The sequence below is a fragment of the Gadus morhua genome, chromosome 13, assembly GCF_902167405.1.
Source record: "Gadus morhua chromosome 13, gadMor3.0, whole genome shotgun sequence".
NCBI lineage: Eukaryota > Metazoa > Chordata > Actinopteri > Gadiformes > Gadidae > Gadus > Gadus morhua.
Window position 1 is genome coordinate 22,215,293 of NC_044060.1, and position 19,843 is coordinate 22,235,135.

General features: G+C 43.5%; 1 protein-coding gene across 1 annotated transcript in view; it reads left to right on the plus strand.

Annotated features, from left to right (window-relative positions):
* Positions 1 to 19,843, plus strand: part of erc2 (ELKS/RAB6-interacting/CAST family member 2) — a 53,694-nt gene that overhangs the window by 14,179 nt on the left and 19,672 nt on the right. The window contains exons 3-5 of the mRNA XM_030375348.1: positions 11,762 to 12,184; positions 13,164 to 13,238; positions 17,279 to 17,434. Of these exons, the coding sequence (XP_030231208.1) occupies positions 11,762 to 12,184; positions 13,164 to 13,238; positions 17,279 to 17,434 (654 nt within the window). The remainder of the gene's footprint in view (positions 1 to 11,761; positions 12,185 to 13,163; positions 13,239 to 17,278; positions 17,435 to 19,843) is intronic.

Sequence of the window (19,843 nt, forward strand, 5' to 3'; positions counted from 1 at the left end):
TACCGTCAGACCCACATCAATGAAGTTAAGTATAATGAATTCATTAATGTAGTGGATTTCTACTTTCTTCTCATTGGGCATGTCTGGAGGTCCACTGAAAAGCAAATTGGCTAATTGTTTTGGTCCGATTCCCAATAATCATTGGTAATATACAAAATCCTTTAGAGTTTCTGTGGCCTCTACAAATAGTGTGTCAGCAAGGAGGATCTAATAAGAAGAAACGCCCCATGGCTCAATATAGGAGGCAAACACCAGGGGCGCATTTCAGCAGAATGAGTGAGTGAGTAAAATAGCAGCAATTACCGCCTGTCTTCTCAAGAGCTGTCTAACAGCTTGTATGTGAACCAATGCCTTGACTGTATGGACGCTAGATTCTGGAGTCTAGGGGGGCTTTCCATAAAACAGAGATAGATGAGGCGATCGTTTTACTGTTCCATCATGGGGCTTTTCTGATGGTGATATGAAGACAAACTTTTTATGGTTTACATCAATTACATTAATAACATCCTGAACCAGGTGTGAATAATATTATTATTACGTTTCATTGATTGGGTTTTCATGGGAGCCCTGCTGTCCGTGCCATGATATCTGCCAACTGCTCAGGATGACCAATAATATGATAACATTCAAGGTGAGAAACCGAGAAAGGGTATCTTGGATGCAAATATACTTTAGTCGAATGACACCTATTTAAAGAAAGCCGTTAACAGTTCAGAAGGCTTCCCAGTGCTGCTGGTTGCTCGTCACGTCGTGGAATTACCACTGTAATGGTTCCCAACACCCGTATATTGTGTTATTTGTACAGTGGTACCGAAAAAGTTAATGCATAGCTTTTAGCATTTTGCACCTTTCCCCCCACACATTCTCCACTGCCTCGCACTCTGTTTCAGCTTGAATTCAAACACTCTGGGCTGGGTTCTAGGAAGGAAGTGTGACGTGTTATCCCCAAGGTTACTGATTATGGCGACTTTTTAAGCTAGGAAGCGTTGTTGAGAATGAGTGTGTTGCAGCCGGCTGAGGAAACTGCCAGGTCTGGTCCCTCCTCTACTCAGAGGAACAGTCAGTAACACGGCGGTGGTCCCTCCTCTACTCAGGGGAACAGCCAGTAACACGGCGGTGGTCCCTCCTCTACTCAGGGGAACAGCCAGTAACACGGCGGTGGTCCCTCCTCTACTCAGGGGAACAGTCAGTAACACGGCGGTGGTCCCTCCTCTACTCAGGGGAACAGCCAGTAAGACGGCGGTGTTCCCTCCTCTACTCAGACTCCACTCATATATCATCCAAACCATAGTACACTTTCACAACAACACTAAACACAAGTCATTTATTTAACATTTAAGTCAATTTGAACTGAGGAGTACGATCACCTACATGAACCTTATAGCCCTGAATCACAGGTACAGTCACAAAGGGCTTAACAGGCCATATATTTATGATCCCCCTAACATCTACAAATCCTGCGGCTGAGAAGGAAGAGGCAAAAGGTTTGATTCACTGCTAACCTTTAAACCTAGCTGCTACCTGGCAAGCAAATCAGCAGGGACAACATCCAGACACAAACACAACACCAAATTAACTTATCATCCGATCAACAATGAAATGTAAAGACGACAGGCCCCCACACAATGAAGCATGAACATTGGGAGGGACATTACAGTTTTTTCCTATCGTTTTAGGCAATTTACCTAAACCATGTTCACATTCCCTAAACACTTCACACAGTGAGCATACCAGTAGACCATGTGAACCAAACTGTGGTTACTTGCCCCTATGCTAAGATACAAATGCTGGCAATGACGCCTTCTTCCAAATTTCATGGATACCTGCCCCAGTCAATGTTCACTACCGGCAAAACGCTGTGGAACTACAGCATATTTTACCAATGTTTAGATACTCTGTTCAAAACAGTGAACTTTCTGTTCAAAACCTAACAGTAATTTAGATCACTGTAGATGGAAAGATGCTGCATTTGGACAGACAAATGAAGTTACATGTTTGAATAAGAAAAAATATTTAGTTTATAGTTTATTTATTTTATTTTACAGTAATTTAGATTTTTTTCCCCCTGTGCACCATAGTTCTTGGTGAATTGGCATGGAAATACTTTTTTTACGTAAAAGCAACACTACATACAATGATCTGTACAAAACACAGAGGATAAGTTTTGCAATGCAAAACACCTGGTGGTCATATGCGGAGGATAGGAGGGATTAGCCCAATTCTGCGCCACTGTTGGGCTACTGTAATATACAGTATGTGCAGGTTTTGTGCATTGCATTTTTTGTTAGAACACATTTTTTGACTTTGTAATGTATTTTCTGTTTTGTGTAACACTTGCACTGTGACAAAATCTCCAAAAAGTAAAGCACAGTGAAAAAAACTGTTGTGTTTGTGATTTGTTTCTGGATCATATATTACGTACTTACTGTATGTAATTTGCTTTACAAAAACTGAAAATTGTTATTCTCAGTTTCTCATAAAACACTTACAGTATTTACTGTATTTACAATTACAGTACATTTACCACACTCAATTGTGACATCTTTTGTGGGAGGTAAACCGACATATGAACACTGTCAGCAGATACTTGGCTTGGATTGTCATACTGTAATATTACAAACTTTATTACTGTAGTCCAAAGAAGTGTTTGTCTGTGTTTTTTCTCTTTTTTTCAATGCAACACTACAGGAAATCTATGCCAAACTGGAGGACACAGCAACATTTTATGTATGCAATTGGCAATGCTTCAAGATGTTAGTGTTTTTTAGGTCATAGTGTTCTGAGAGGAAACATGTGTTAAGTTATGGCAGCATTGTTTGTGGTGTGGTTGTTGTAGTGCATTTTGCACCAAAGGTTAATAGATATGCAGAGGTGTGTGTCTCTAAAGCCCACTGTGTTAAGTGATAGGGAAAAGTGACCATAGTATGGGTACATGACCGAAAACGATAGGAAAAAACTGTAACGCATACGCACGTATAACTTATAACTATGTCCACGGGTCAAAACAAGCATTATAATGATCAATGTTGTATATGAAATACTATAAGTACATGCTATAAGTTTCTAAGAAGCTTAACCCTCTCTCGGACGCAGCCAACAAAATTAAGGGCACCCCAAACAGATTTCCCAACATCAACACATCCGAGGGAATAGCATAGCCTCTTCCTTCATCGTCATATCGTCAACATAGTTGCATTTCGATAACAGTGACGCAACAAATAATTCAAGAAATAGAATACTATTCCATCATGCTTAGGCTGCTAGATGAAACTGTGTGAGCCTGATGCTAGTCTTAGGTTGCTGTAGGATACTGTGTGAGCCTGATGCTACTCTTAGGAGGCTAGAGGAAAGTGTCTGAGCTTGAGCGTGGCATATCTGCTGCAGATAGTCACCCCTCATCAACTCAATTCCCAAAATGGAGGATGGCCCTCCCCAGCTTTGACATGATTTCTGCTGAAGCTTTGAGGAATGTTTTCTTGCCACATGACACGAGAGAGTGAAAGAAAATGTGGTGAAACATGGAACCAGATTGGCTCTGGTAGTCTGGTAGAGTTTGGACAAGGTAAAGCACTGCTTTATTCTCCTTTAATCTTGAATATGGAATGTGTATGTAAGTGTGTGTGTGTAAGTGTGTGTGTGTGTGTGTCTGTGTGTCTGTGTGTGTGTGTGTGTGTGTGTGTGTGTGTGTGTGTGTGTGTGTGTGTGTGTGTGTGTGTGTGTGTGTGTGTGTGTGTGTGTGTGTGCGTGGGTGTGTGTGTGGGTGGCCTTAGTCATCAGTGTCTGCAGGGTCTTGACCGTGTTGAGAATCCTATTGGCTCCTTCATTTAGATGGTGAGTGAGCACTAATACATGACTGATTCGCTGTGCTCATCATAAGCTGTGCAGAATCTTTTTGCAATCTATTGTAGGTGTTGAATGGCAATGTAAAGCTGAGACGCATTTCAAGATACCTTGCACAGCATCAACCGGCAACAATATCAATGGGTTTTATCAGTACTTTGACCCGTTTTTTCAGGTTAGCTCTCAGGAAGCATCGGGTTAGGCTGCTTATGTTGCTCTGAGAGCTGGTCTGAAGATGGCGGCAGCTCCAACCTGAGGAGGAGGAGGAGGAGGAAGGAAAAAAACAGATGGACAACGTGCCAGGTTATTGTTAGAATGACCTTTTGGCTGTCAGTAAAAAGATCTGTCCCTTTTCTTTAATGGACAATGTAGGTAATATGATTGGAGCATCTTGGAAATTCCACATGATACCATACCAAACCATGACTTTCATAACAATATAAATATTCAACACTATATGCTGAACTCACAATAGTTTTGTACTATTACTAGTATCTGTGGCGTTGCCCTGCTAACAGCAATAACATTTTTGAATAAGTGTTGATTGTTTGTCAGTTGTGAATGGGGTATTTCCTAATTATAATTTATATCCACTGTTGACAAGAAGATTTACTTTAAACAAAAATTTTAGTTCAAAGTAACGAGTTAGCAAGTAACGACGACTGGGCTACCACGTTCGTCGGCGGCTCGGATTCCCAATAAAGACTGCTCAAGCCAGGTGTCAAAACAAGGGTTTTATTTCTGGACCGCTCAGGAGAATAAGGAAAATCATAAAACAACTAAGGTTACTTCCACTATGGGGAAAAGAGGTGTGGGTTCTCCGGACAGGTCCGTCTTGGTGTCCGGTGTGAATGTCGCTCCCAGCACTCTTCGCTTATTCCTACGGGAAACTGTCCAAACGTTAGGGCGATATAGTCCGTCGGTCTCGTCGGGTCGCGTGCCTGTCTTGCCTACGCGTCTCCCCTCTTTGACTGCTAATACCCCTCTGCCGCCACCTTCCCCCAGGTGATCTCAATCCCCATGATTGTCTGTGCCTGCTTAATTGGTGAGCAGTTACAGCCGTGTTGAAGGGGATGTATCTCCCTTGGACTCCTTGTCCGTAGAGAGGGCGCTGTTCAGAGAGTTGGCGAGTTTTCTCCAGGGCCCCGTTTCCCAAAAGCATCGTTAGCCTAAGTGGATCGTGAAGTGCGTTGTACGAGCATCGTACAGTTTTCACACAGTTTCCCGAAAGAATCGTTGGTAACGAACGTTGTGAAAACGCTCGTAGCTAACGAGGACTCCAGGGGTACTAAGAGCATCGTTAGCTTACTATAGCCTCAGTGGCGTCACCAGCGGACCTTCCGTGTATTGGATGCGTTTTATTAAAATATAATAAAATCAAATGATTCCATTGCTCTTGTGTGGGAGGTCGCTTTCGAGCTGCACTTGCTGTCACTTGCTGACTCCCCATTTTAATTCAACCATCGTGGTTAAAATGTCCTCATATTGATCAATGACAGAAGACATAGGCTACTGTAGACATGCATCATGCTGAGAACAGTTGGTGTCTTGAGAACTTCTGCAGGAGTTTTTTGTTGCGATTGTTTGCATTAAGCACTGTAAGCGCTTCGGTGAGGCTGTGATGGAGTTCACTATTTATTGGACCCTGTCTAGACAGTAACGAACATCCCTGACCATAATTAATCGCGTTTGTAGTCTAGACTCAGAAGTGAACTCATTAAAGCATTTGGGTGTCTTCATTCATAAAAAAATTAAAACATTCGGGAGTATGCAATAATGCAAATTATTCTAAAGAGGTCAGAGACTCCGTGCGCAGCCCCGCCTTCCCCAGTGAACCAAGAAACCCCGCGCCGTGACGAACGGGGGATTTGACCCCCTCGGTTTTACACAGGAAACTTGAGATAAGAAGGTGAAATCTCTGCCAAGCTGTGACCGAACCGGCTTGGTAGTGTAAAAAGACCTATACCCTACTTCATCCTGCCCAACAATATGGGCAGGATCTAGACCAAGCTCTCCTAATCGAGTCAACAATAGCCGTGTGTCAATGCCTAGCCTCTGCGTTTGAATTATGGAACGTTGCATTTTTAATGTCTACTAATATTGTAGAGTAGAGAGTGCGCGTTAATCAGTAGCTGCATTTCCATCTAAAAAGTGATGCAAATCTTTAGAATGTTTGCAAAAAAGTAATTTGAATTAGGTGCGTTTCCATCAAGTGGTTGGAGCGGGTAACTACCCTAGTTCTGCCTGGAGGTGGCGCTGTAGGCAAAAAATGTATGCCGATACGTGGCTGTAATAATTGTTAGAAGTAGAAAAGCTGCAACAAATGTGACAAAAAGCGGTTAGTCCGCCAATAGAGAAGAGTAACAGAAGAAATAGAGTAGACGAAGAAATAGAGAAATTACATTGTACACAGCGGTAGCAAGGGAAATACGAGGACGACGTCGAGTGCCTTACGTAAGGGAGAGCACAATAGGGTGATGACGTTACACGTTGATGTCGGCAGGGTTGCTATGGCCGGTCGTTATGCGGAAATCGGAAAGACTGTCATTCCTGTGTGTTTAAAGTTCGCTACGTCACAGCTGTTTTGAAAAGTGTGTTTCCATCTCGCGAATTTACTTTCTTTCGCATTTCTCAAAAACCACCTCAAGCGAGCGGATAAACTTTTTTGCAAATTAAAGGATTTTTATGCGAATTTTGGTGTTTCCATCACCGTTTACTGATTCGATACTTCAAAGTTTGCATAAAATCAGGGGGATGGAAACGCACCTAATGAAACCTTATGCAGAATCAGATAAAGTCGGCTCTCTTTGCTGTGCAAAGCACGTTTCAGAAATCAGCACATTAAGATAAATAATAGTTGTCACACAAGCTATTTTTTATTTTTGTTAACATGCCATTATTTCAGGGGGGAATATGCTGTGAAAAACTTACCTACACTGCATTCAGGATTAGGACTGATGCATATGTCGGCCTAGGGCTAGGCCTAATCAATTGTGTTTTAATTTCTTTAGCATTCATATTATTGCAGTCTATTCTTTTCGTATGCTACTCTGCTGTTGGCCTTGATGGGGAGCTATTTTAACTCCAATTTCCTGTGACATTCCTGCGTCTCCCCCTCCTACCGAGCCCATTTCAGCACCGTGTCAGAAGACAGTTACAAGCCTACGAACGTCGTGAGTGCAGGACACGTGCGATCATGTTAAGAGGTGTTTCGGGAAACGCTCCAAAGAAATTTCCATCCATCGTGAGACTGATCGTACAAGCGTGGATCTATCGTTATCGGGAAACGGGGCCCAGGTCCGTCGGCGCGGGGTTGCCAAAATATGTATATATCTCATTATTTATTTATCTGTTGTCTTGTTTGTTGATTTCTTGTCTTGTTATATGGTATGTGTGGACCCCAGAAGGAGTAGCTGAAGTATTCTGCATCAGCTAATGGGGATCCAAATAAAATCCGAAATCCTGAAATGAACTGAAATGTGTTTTACTCCCAAATATCAATCCCCTTATTTTAAATAACATAACAATAACATAATATCTTTGCTTAGCTTTAATTTTTTTCTGTTCTCTGAGCCCAAAGCAAATGTGGTTACCCAATATTTAAATAAACAGAAAACATTTATTTCAAATCATTTAACCACCGGTTGAATCTCTTCAAGTTCAAAGTAATAGAGGGGGAAGGACATTTTGGCTGACATACAATGCTCCTTTAAGCAGCAATTTTATTTCAATTAGATTTTCTATTATAAAAAATGAGCAAATAGAAGAAGTCACACCCAAGTTTGACTGCTTTATCCTACCCTGACCTGCGCAGACTCCATTAGTGTGACATCTGGTCAACAAGACGCTGGACTCCTTCACAGGAGCAGCAGCTATGCTACCTTTCCTCTGCAGGTTAATTGAAGCGGCTAAAGGAAAGCTAATGCTATCCAAGAAAACGCCCCCAAACAAGGATGTTGGAATTAAAGGAGTCGTCTGAAGAGGGCTAAGAAAGGAAATGGACTTGTCTGAATAGGGCAAAGACAGGCGCATTCCTTTCATCCATAATGGCATAATTGTTGCGATGATATGCAGTTATATGTATACTAGGGCTGCACGATATGGGCAAAATATGATATCCCGATATTTTTGGGCTGAATGGCGATGCACGATATATATCTCGATATTTTCTATAGAGTGGGTTAGATGTTTTTTTTCTAAGTCAAAAGCCACATGTGAGATGTTGCAAGCACTTTTATTAAAACATAGGTCAGTATGACTGCAACATGTGATTTTGTATCGTTATTTTCAACAGAATTGAATGAACATGTTAAAAAAAAAAGGGACGTTTTTCACCTTCTTCACAAAATAATCACCTATGCAAAACATTATAAAGCTGTAGGTTAAACACATTAGCTACCAATAAGAGCATTGGCTTTGTCGCATTGTCCTGTGTACTACGGTGAGGGTTTCAGTGCGCCGTAACTTTAATCCCCCGCCCCCTCCCTTCTCCGTTCTATTTGGGAACATGTTTGGTTTCATTTCGCTTGTTTCGTATATTTTAATTAATTAATTAAGAGCGTCACCAGAGGGCGCCCCCAACACATTTGCCGAGCGCCGGCCCTGGTTTCGGGGCAGAAGAAACTGTCGCGGCCGGTGATGCAGCAGCACAGCCACGGAGTATTACGCATTCATTATACTGCACTTTGTACCGCTGCTGTAAATGGTGGAACAGATTTGTCGTGCTTCCACTTTTAGTCGCAACGGTTTTGCTACACTCTCTACAGATGACCTGCAGCTGCTACTCATCTGTTTTTTTTTAAACCCGAACTATTTCCACATTATGGAGCCGTTGTTTCTCCTCTTTGAAACAATTTCGTCTACCGCCGCTGTCTCGTTTTCTTTACGGGTATAATCCATGCTTGTTGTGTTGTGAGGGGGCGGCGGGGGCGGGAATGAGGCGTCTTTGCACACGGCACGTTCGGAAAGACAGAGTGGGAGGGGTCGCGCTCACAGTCTCCAAGGCAAGCGCTGTAGACGCTTGAGGGGGAAACTGACCATTTTAACGCATATCGATATAAACGATATTGTCAAATCTTGTAATCTTGTGGAAATTATATCGATATATCGTACATAGCCGATATATCCTGCAGCCCTAATGTATACCATAACATTAAGTCAGTTTGCTATACTTTTGGCTAATACTGTCAGCCTCAGGCAGGTACAGGAGAGAGCACTGGAGGTGTAAAGTAAGAAGACATGTTGGAGCAGGGCCAGCTGTGGACTGTAGGTCCCCACTATAATGTACTGAAACGTGTTGTAACGATAACGATATAACGCTGAGATAGAGGTTATGTGCGGTGTGCACCGTGTTCTTACCTGGAGTCCCGGGGGGGGAAACAGCGCTGGTCCAGCACTGGTCCAACCCTCCTCTTGGAGAGATAAATACCGCCCCCTGCTGGGTTTAAATGTACATGCTCAAAGCAAATCACATAGTTGCACATGAGCTTATACTATACAACTATATAATAATCAATGGAGTCTGGGAAACAGCACTTTTACCCATAAAGGTAATTCCACCTTACCAGGCTATAGTAAAAAAGAATGTGTCACATTTTCCTCTTTCCAGAAAGGTCCTATCGATCAAGACGTGTTGTGGCAGGGTGTGTATGTGTGTGACAGGGTGTGTGTGTGACTAAGCCCTATTAATTATTGATCAGGAGGCCTGGGACATGATGAACCAGGACGACTATCCGAGGACGGTGGGGGTGGGGGGGGGGGGTTGGTCTCTGTGGCCTCCTGCTCTTCACGCTGTGCTTCACCATCCTTCTGTATATTTGTTTGTTTCCGTTCATCCTTTACGCCAGCTGCTGGATGCCAGGAGAACCAAGGTTTGTTCCTATGTTTGCCCCGCCCGGCGGAGCACAAACATAGAGTCGCCCTCACTGGCGACGTGTGTTTCAGAGCCCGTGATATTCCTTTCTTTTCCTTCCTCTATTTACCTTTGACCTACACCTTAATCAGACACTTGCATCTCCCCAAAACCTGTCTGCCTCTTACATAGACCCCCCTTTTTCCCCTTTCCTTAGTTCAGCTCCTAGCCTCCACACACACCCTGCCTCCACTAGCTCCGCCCCCTCCATCCACTAGCCCCGCCCCTCCCTAAACAACCTCCCTCCACTAGCCCCGCCCCTCCCTACACACCCTCCCTCTACTGGTCCCGCCCCTCCCTCCACTAGCCACGCCCCTCCCGCCACACCTGTCCCTCCACTAGCCCTGCCCCCTCCATCCACAAGCCCCACCCCTCCATCCACTAGCCCCACCCCTCCATCCACTAGTCCCACCCTTCCATCTACTAGCAACACCCTTCCCTACACATCCTTCATCCACTAGCCCCGCCCCCTCCCTGCTCCCCCAACACCCCTCCCATCTACTGGTCCAGGAAACCCCAACGGGCCATTTTTTGATTGACAGAAACCAGGCCCCTCTGCTTTTATCCCGTGTCCTCAACTACACTAGGAAAAGTCTGCCACTGCCTTTTTCTATTTCACTGCAAATTCAATTTTTGCACCCTGACAGTTCCACTACTAAATTAAACTTTGTAATAAACCCACACAGACAAACAAAAACTTGCACATATTCCAACTTACAAACACACAAACACTTACATGCACACATTCTACATCATCCTGTGAGTCAATGCTGCACTGTGTAGCAGCAGGGTCTTTTGACCTTCAGATGCTCAATTCTGATTGGTCAATCAGGTCAATCAGATTAGAATCTCTGAATAGCATTGACTATCAGACCATTACCATGAGCACTTAATGACAAATCAACAGATAACAATAAAATCTTTTTAAAATCAATTAAGAAAATTCTATAAATATATATATTTTGGCATATATATTTATAACTGATTGATTGATTTTGTAATGAGATAATGTTCAGCGAGCAGGTCATCAAACGAGTGATCCAAAACACCTCTGCATTAATCTGTCTGCGTTCACCTCCGATGATGACCGGCTCGGTGAACTCTGTCCCTTTGGTCTGATTGGCTGAGACCCAACAGAGATTAAATCGATAACACCAATGAAAAATGCTTCTTATATTGAAGTGTACGATTACCGTGTCACTGTTGTTAGGGCTTTGTTGCTAAATGAGATTTTAATTATGTAAAAGTGTGGGTGTGTAAAAAAAGAGCAAATATTTCCAAATGTCTAATGTTTGAATCTGCTGCACTGCATTACTGCAAGCCATGCCCTCATTGGAAATCTGCAGTTGATTGAATAGGATTTGGTACCTGGTATATGACTAATACCTGATTCAATGTCTCCTTAATACACTGCATTCTTCTGAATCAGCAACTTAGTACCTTGATTCCAAAGAAAACCCTGTTCCCCTACCTCTTCTATAAAGTTTTTAAAAGTGTTTGTGTTCTAGTCTCTTCTTGAAAAAACCCTCGTCTGCAGACCCTCTAACCACATTATGCTGTCCACTGTGTTATCGTTGTTATTCACTGTGAGGTTTCATATATGTGTGTGCGTGTGTGTGTGTGTGTGTGTGTGTGTGTGTGTGTGTGTGTGTGTGTGTGTGTGTGTGTGTGTGTGTGTGTGTGTGTGTGTGTTGTCGTGTACGTGCATGTTTGTGTTTGTGTGTTTGCGTCTGTGTATGTGTGTGTCTGTGTGTGTGTGTACATGTGTGTGTGGTCTATCTGTGTGTGTGTGTGTGTGTGTGTGTGTGTCTCTGTATGTGTGTGTGTGTGTGTTTGTGTGTGTGTGTGTGTGTGTGTGTGTGTGTGTGTGTGTGTGTGTGTGTGTGTGTGTGTGTCTGCGTCTGTGTGTGTGTGCGTCTGTGTCTACCTGTGGGGGTTTGTGTTTGTGTGTGTGGGTGTGTCTGTGTGTGTGTGCGTCTGTGTGTGTGTGTGTTTGTGGTGCGTCCTCAGCACCTCCAGCTGACCATCCAGGCCCTGCAGGACGAGCTGCGGACCCAGAGGGACCTGAACCACCTCCTGCAGCAGGAGACGGGCCGGCCCGGGGACCACTTCTCCTCCATCGAGCTCAACGAGGAGAACTTCCGCCGGCTGCAGGCCGAGCACGACCGGCAGGCCAAGGAGCTCTTCCTGCTCAGGAAGACCCTGGAGGAGATGGAGCTGCGGATCGAGACCCAGAAGCAGACGCTGGGCGCCCGCGACGAGTCCATCAAGAAGCTGCTGGAGATGCTGCAGAGCAAGGGGCTGGCGGGGGGCCGCGGCATGGAGGAGGAGGAGCAGGAGAGGGCCCGACGCATCGCCGAGGCCGAGGCCCAGCTGGGACACCTGGAGGTCATCCTGGACCAGAAGGACAAGGAGAACATCCACCTCAGAGAGGTACCACGGGGACAACAGTCTGGAGCACTGGTGCCTCAGCAGAGCTGGGAGTGTGTTACACAGCAGAACGTCTGGGGTTGCGTTCCTGTTTATTCACTAGGTGGCAGGAGTGAGCTTAGAGCGATGCTTCACTCATTTAGTCTGGCTTAATATCCTCCTTCTCGCCGTTGAATACATAAAGAGGGATGTACCAATAATCAATGACCCTGTCTGGAGATTTAAATTATCGATTTGACCTACTGTTCACTTGCATTCAATGCATTGATCCTGATATACACATATATAGGTAATGTTTTTCAACACTGTGACACTAATGCATCTATTTCTTCTAATTGGTCTGGTTACGTTTCACTAGATGCGCCAGTGAGATGCCATCCTGTCCCAAGGCAATGGAAACATGGCCCAGTCCCATTATTTGAGTCATTCATGCAATAACAATAAAGCTCAAACCACGAAAAAAACAAATGAATGGGTGGATCATCAAAGTAATATAGTATGAGTAAAACCTCCAAAGCCTGCTCCTTTTTTTATTCAATGCTGCTCGGGGGTTGATTCTTAGAATGAAGACAGTGTCTCGTAGGACCAATCAGTTAATTCTCTATGACCTATATAAGCTAACCCATGGATGAATAAGATGTAAGCAGGATGGCCCTAGCCCACTATGAGGTCACTGAGGTCTGCACCGAGCAAGTTATAATCATTATGATTATGGGATGCTTTTGAATTTATTCAATGGAAGGTAAGTGGGTGTTAAGACAAACATGCTAAATTGGTAAAATATTGAACATGGATTTTACCTTCCCTTCTCTTTACTAATGCAGTTCAATTAAATATGTTCAGGTTTTATGTGTAATACAGGTTGTAAACATATAGATACGTAATGATATATTTACCCAATATACTATTTTCTACGAACAGGTTAAAACAGAGCGATATAGATGTTGAGTGGCATGTTTTGTGATAATGAATCTTCCTTCAGGAGCTACACAGGAGAAATCAGCTGCATCAAGACCCGGGCAAAACCAAGGCTCTGCAGACCATCATCGAGATGAAGGTAAAACCACATGAAGAGTTCATGTGGAATCCCATAAAAACTGTCCAAGTGTTGTTGCTCTTGTTGTAACAACAAAAGAACAAACACATGATAAACCCAGCGACTTCACTTGACATGGGTAATCCACCTATGAGTAGCAGTAATGTATCAGTTTACTGTCAGTTTAGTATCGGTTTAGTAGTAACGTGGTCTTTGTTTAGTGTCAGTTTGGTATCAGTTAGTATCAACATGGTCTTTGTTTAGTGTCAGTTGACACTTACTTGACATGTCAACATGATGCTAGTTGACACTCAATGAGGTTATCGAGAACCACACATCCACCTATATTAAATGGAGTGTTCTCTGACCATTACCTGAATTATATTATATAATTAACAACAAGTTGAACAAAGCGTAAAGCAACTATCCTTCAGACGTTTTCAGTTGAATATCATGTTTCATGTCTCATATGTGAAAGATAGTGATACTTTATAATAGCGAGATGTTATTTTACTACTCTACACCTCGCAACAAGACACAATGACTTTAGATTTTTTGTGCAATTCAAATGCAATTAATAAAGTTTAATTATTTGAAAAACATTAAATGAGACAGAAACCAAGGGTACCAGATGCACATGTATAAAAATTTGTTTTCAGTCAGATGCAAATATACTTAAAGTTACTGGAAATAATCGTCAGATGCAACAGAATTGATGTGTCTAGTAGGGTTAGCTAATAGGGTTTAGTGAACAGGGTTAGTGAACAAGGGAACAGGGTTGGTAAACAGTGTAAGTGAACAGTCTTAGTGAACTGGGTTAGTGAACAGGGTTAGTGAACAGTGTTAGTGAACAGTGTTAGTGAACTAGGTTAGTGAACAGGGTTAGTGAACAGTTTTAGTGAATAGTTGTAGTGAACAGGGTTAGGCAATAGTGAACAGGGTTGTGAACAGTCTTAGTGAACTGTGTAAGTGAACAGTGTTAGTGAACAGGGTTAGTGAACAGGGTTAGGCAATAGTGAACAGGGTTAATGAAATGGGTTAGTGAACAGTGTTAGTGAACAGTGTTAGGGAACAGGGTTAGGTAACAGTGAACAGGGTTAGTAAACATTGTTAGTGAACAGGGTAAGGTAACAGTGAACGGGGTTAGTAAACAGGGTTAATGAACAGTGTTAGTGAACAGTGTTAGGGAACAGGGTTAGGTAACAGTGAACAGTGTTAGTGAACAGTGTTAGGGGATAAGGGTTAGGTAACAGTGAACTGGGTTAGTGAACAGTGTTAGTGAACAGTGTTAGGGAACAGGGTTAGGTAACAGTGAACTGGGTTAGTAAACAGTGTTAGTGAACAGGGTTAGTAAACAGTGTTAGTGAACAGTGTTAGGGAACAGGGTTAGGTAACAGGGTTAGGTAACAGTGAACTGGGTTAGTGAACAGTGTTAGGTAACAGTGTTAGGGAACAGGGTTAGGTAACAGTGAACAGGGTTAGTAAACATTGTTAGTGAACAGGGTAAGGTAACAGTGAACAGGGTTAGTAAACAGGGTTAATGAACAGTGTTAGTGAACAGTGTTAGGGAACAGGGTTAGGTAACAGTGAACAGTGTTAGTGAACAGTGTTAGGGGATAAGGGTTAGGTAACAGTGAACTGGGTTAGTGAACAGTGTTAGTGAACAGTGTTAGGGAACAGGGTTAGGTAACAGTGAACTGGGTCAGTAAACAGTGTTAGTGAACAGGGTTAGTAAACAGTGTTAGTGAACAGTGTTAGGGAACAGGGTTAGGTAACAGGGTTAGGTAACAGTGAACTGGGTTAGTGAACAGTGTTAGGTAACAGGGTTAGGTAACAGTGAACTGGGTTAGTGTACAGTGTTAGTGAACAGGGTTAGTGAACAGTGTTAGTGAACAGTGTTAGGTAACAGGGTTAGGTAACAGGGTTAGGTAACAGTGAACTGGGTTAGTGAACAGGGTTATTGAACAGTGTTAGTGAACAGTGTTAGGGAACAGGGTTAGTGAACAGGGTTAGTGAACAGTGTTAGGTAACAGGGTTAGGTAACAGTGAACTGGGTTAGTGAACAGAGTTAGTGAACAGGGTTAGTGAACAGGGTTAGTGAACAGTGTTAGGGAACAGGGTTAGGTAACAGTGAACTGGGTTAGTGAACAGGGTTAGGGAACAGGGTTAGGTAACAGTGAACTGGGTTAGTGAACAGTGTTAGGGAACAGGGTTAGTGAACAGGGTTAGTGAACAGTGTTAGGGAACAGGGTTAGGGAACAGGGTTAGGTAACAGTGAACTGGGTTAGTGAATAAAACATGGGTGCTGTAGAGAGGGAGGATCCAGGCAGCCGCATAGCGCTGATATCACTTCCTCAAAATAAAGCATGACATCACCTCTGGACCGACGGCTCTCAGTGGACCAGCCCCTCTGCATCATGTGATCACCACGGTCAGGTGACCATCATGGTCATGTGATCATCCTGTTTTGGGGTTTGTGTACAGAGGAGACAGAAAGGGTTCCTCCATCACTGAGGAGCTCCCAGCCTGTTAACACACCCTGGTCTGTTGACGGGATAGAGCTCGTAGCCCCGTCTCCATCGCTGGCTCCCTCGCTTGCTCTATTCCTGCCTCGCCCGCCCTCTCTCGCTCACCAGAGACGGAGCACGTTGCGCCCTGCGTTCTGCTTGCGTGCCGCTGCCATGGAAACAGGTGTGGTTGTTGATGACAGGGAGAGGCCAGTGTGCAGAGACAGGGAGAGAGGGAGAGCGAGAGAGAGGGAAATAGAGGGATGCACAGAGAGAGAGTATATTTAGTGGCCAGGTGGATGTTCCTCTGAAAGCCTTTGGAGGGGATTATATATCTCAGTCTTCAAGGTACCGTGCTTTGACTTATTAATTCAAACATAGACAGTGCTTTGACCTATCTATTCCGACAATTTCTGCTCTTAAAGTGATGGGAGTGATGTGAACCAATGGAAATGAGATGTGGAACACTTTCTTGCACACCGATCAGGAGAATAGTCCTGCATGGTTTCTGGTTCAGCGGTAGGACTGTATCTGTACAGGCTGTTCATCTGACCCTGGCTCAGTGGCAGGACTGTATCTGTACAGGCTGTTCACCTGACCCTGGCTCAGTGGTAGGACTGTATCTGTACAGGCTGTTCATCTGACCCTGGCTCAGTGGTACGACTGTATCTGTACAGGCTGTTCATCTGACCCTGGCTCAGTGGTACGACTGTATCTGTACAGGCTGTTCATCTGACCCTGGCTCAGTGGTAGGAGTGTATCTGTACAGGCTGTTCATTCAGCTGGTCCACTGGTCCACCGTCCTGGTTGACCGGTGGACCGTTGGAGAAGCACTCCAACGAAGATGGGGAACATGACATAACAATTCTGTGATAACAAGGTGAGAATGAGATGAGAGATAAACACAAACACACACAAACATAGCAACTCAGAGACACAGAGACTGATAGAGAGAGAGAGAGAGAGAGAGAGAGAGAGAGAGAGAGAGAGAGAGAGAGAGAGAGAGAGAGAGAGAGAGAGAGAGAGAGAGAGAGAGAGAGAGAGAGAGAGAGAGAGAGAGAGAGAGAGAGAGAGAGAGAGAGAGAGAGTAGTAGAGCACCATAGTAGATAGAGCCTGGCCACTCCTAAAGACGTTGTAGTATTTATTTAAGCTGTTGGCTTTGCTCAGAGCTCCTCTTCCCCTACACAGTGTGTGTGTGTGTGTGTGTGTGTGTGTGTGTGTGTGTGTGTGTGTGTGTGTGTGTGTGTGTGTGTGTGTGTGTGTGTGTGTGTGTGTGTGTGTGTGTGTGTGTGTGTGTGTAGGAAGTTTCCAAATGCTGATTAAGATACAGCTGGCTTGGCATCACAAGCACTGAATAGTGCGCTTTTGATTTCCCCTGCAATTACTGCAGTATCTCTGGACCAATTCAAGAGATATTTTTGACTCGGTTTATTTGGTGGGGCTGGTCCCCCCCCCTCCACTGTCTGAGCTTTGTGTGTCCTCAGGGTCTGTGCTGTGTGTCCGTCCCCCCCCCCCGGTCTGAGTTGTGTGTCCTCTGCGTCTCTCTGCTCCAGGACACCAAGGTAGCGTCGCTGGAGCGCAGCCTGCGGGACCTGGAGGACGAGATCCAGATGCTGAAGGCCAGCGGCCTGCTGAACACGGAGGACCGTGAGGAGGAGATCAAGCAGATGGAGGTCTACAAGAACCACTCCAAGTTCATGAAGTCCAAGGTACAGCTATTTATAGAGCACTGCCAACCCCCCCCCCCCCCCCCCCCCCACGCACATTGCTAATGAACAAGCAGTCTGTTGAATTAAATGGATGACAATACTAGCCAAGTGTTAAGTTGGCAGCTCAGAAGCTCTTAAAGCAGAGAGGAACTCTGTCAAGAACCTTCAAACTATTAAATGAGTAGCTGCATCCTTTGACAATGTCCTTTAGAGTTGACAGTGAATCGGTTCACTGCTGAATCACTGCAGCCTTCAGCAGTTCAAACTGTAATACTGTATATTTCACGTCAATACACTGATTCTTTTACACGTGTGCAAACGCTAAAGTGCCGTTTATGTTCCATCCAGTAACATAAGCAGTATATTTTGACTTATCATCACATAGGGGTTACTGAACTCCTACTGTGGTGTTCTCTATGTAGGCTCCATCACTCATATCCACTGCATGGAGTGGTGAGAGAGCAGGAGTAGCCTGCAGTCTGGCATTATGCTTGCTTATCGAGATGCATCTCTCTCTCTCGCTCTCTTACGCACTCTCGCTCTTGTCTCATGCGTGCTCTCCTCTCTCGCTCTCTCTCTCTCCCTCTCCCTGTCTCTCCCTCTCTCTCTCTCTCTCTCTCTCTCTCTCTCTCTCTCTCTCTCTCTCTCTCTCCCTCTCCCTGTCTCTCCCTCTCTCTCTCTCTCTCTCTCTCTCTCTCTCTCTTTCTCTCTCTCTCTCTCTCTCTCTCTCTCTCTCTCTCTCCCTGTCTCTCCCTCTCTCTCTCTCTCTCTCTCTCTCTCTCTCTATCTCTCCCTCCCTCTCTCTCCCTCTCTCTCGCTCTCTCTATCTCTCCCTCCCTCTCTCTCTCTCCACTGTGTTTGTGAGGGGATGGTGAATTATAAACGATGCATAACACATGATAGATAACACATGTATAACACATAATGTATAACACATAATTTATAACACATAATGTATATCACATAATGTACAATACATAATGTATAACACATGATGTCACATAATGTATAACACATGTATTACACATGAATAACACATGATTTATAACACAATGTATAACACATGGTATGGAAGTAAATCTGTGCCATGGGATTTAAAAATTAAAAGCCAGTGAATTCTAAGCACTGAATATTAACTTATCTGTTTTTTTTGCCTCTGAATTAAATGCTTAATTATTATTTTATTTTTTTCAATTTAAAAAAATTCCAAATCAATATTCAATGGCTTCAATATTTTCAACGTCCCCAAATTCAACATGCCAAACTCAGCTGCAAAATTCAATGTATGAAATTCAGCGTTAACACCGGGGAATGCAAGGAAGAGCAATCGATCCTAGATGCTAAAGCACGGTCAAGCAAGGAGAGCGAGCGGGTGTTACACAGAATTCTGTGACCCACCCTAAAGGTTGACCCCAGGGTGCTGTTGCACATTTTCTGCAACATGCACAAGTTTGAAGCGTAGAAAGGCATGAAGTCGATCACGTGTGGAAACATGCAGGACTTTAAAACTTAAAGGTCCCATGACATGCTACCAGGTGTGGGTTGATTAGCCGTTACAAGCCGATTTGGAAATCTGCCACTTATGACATCACAGGTTGGCATGTCCACCTAGATGTGTGACGGATAGATGAGCAACGTTTGCAACAGTGCACTGGGTAGGCTGGTAGACTGATCTATCCAGCACACATCTAGGTGGACATGCCCACCTGTGATGTCCTAAGGGCCAGAGTTCCAAAACGGCTTGTAACAGCTAATCAGCCCTCACCTGGTGGCATGTCATGGGACCTTTAACATTTGTATCGTCATCGATCACAACACATGATGTATGACACATTTATACTACATGATGTATAACACATGTATAACACATGATTTATAACACATGTATACCACATGATGTATAACACATGATGTATAACACATGTATACCGCATGATGTATAACACATGATGTATAACACATGTATAACACATGATGTATAACACATGATGTATAACACATGTATAACACATGATGTATAATAAATATATAACACATGATGTATAACACATGATGTATAACACATGTAAACACATGATGTATAACACATGTATAACACATGATGTATAATAAATGTATAACACTTGTATAACACATGATGTATAATAAATGTATAGCACATGTATAACACATGATGTATAATAAATGTATAACACATGATGTATAACACATGATGTATAACACATGATGTATAACACATGATGTATAACACATGATTTACAACACATGTATAACACATGATGTATAATAAATGTATAACACATGATGTATAACACATGATTAACACATTATGTATAATAAATGGATAACACATGATGTACAACACATGTATTACACATGATGTATAATAAATGATGTATTACACATGAT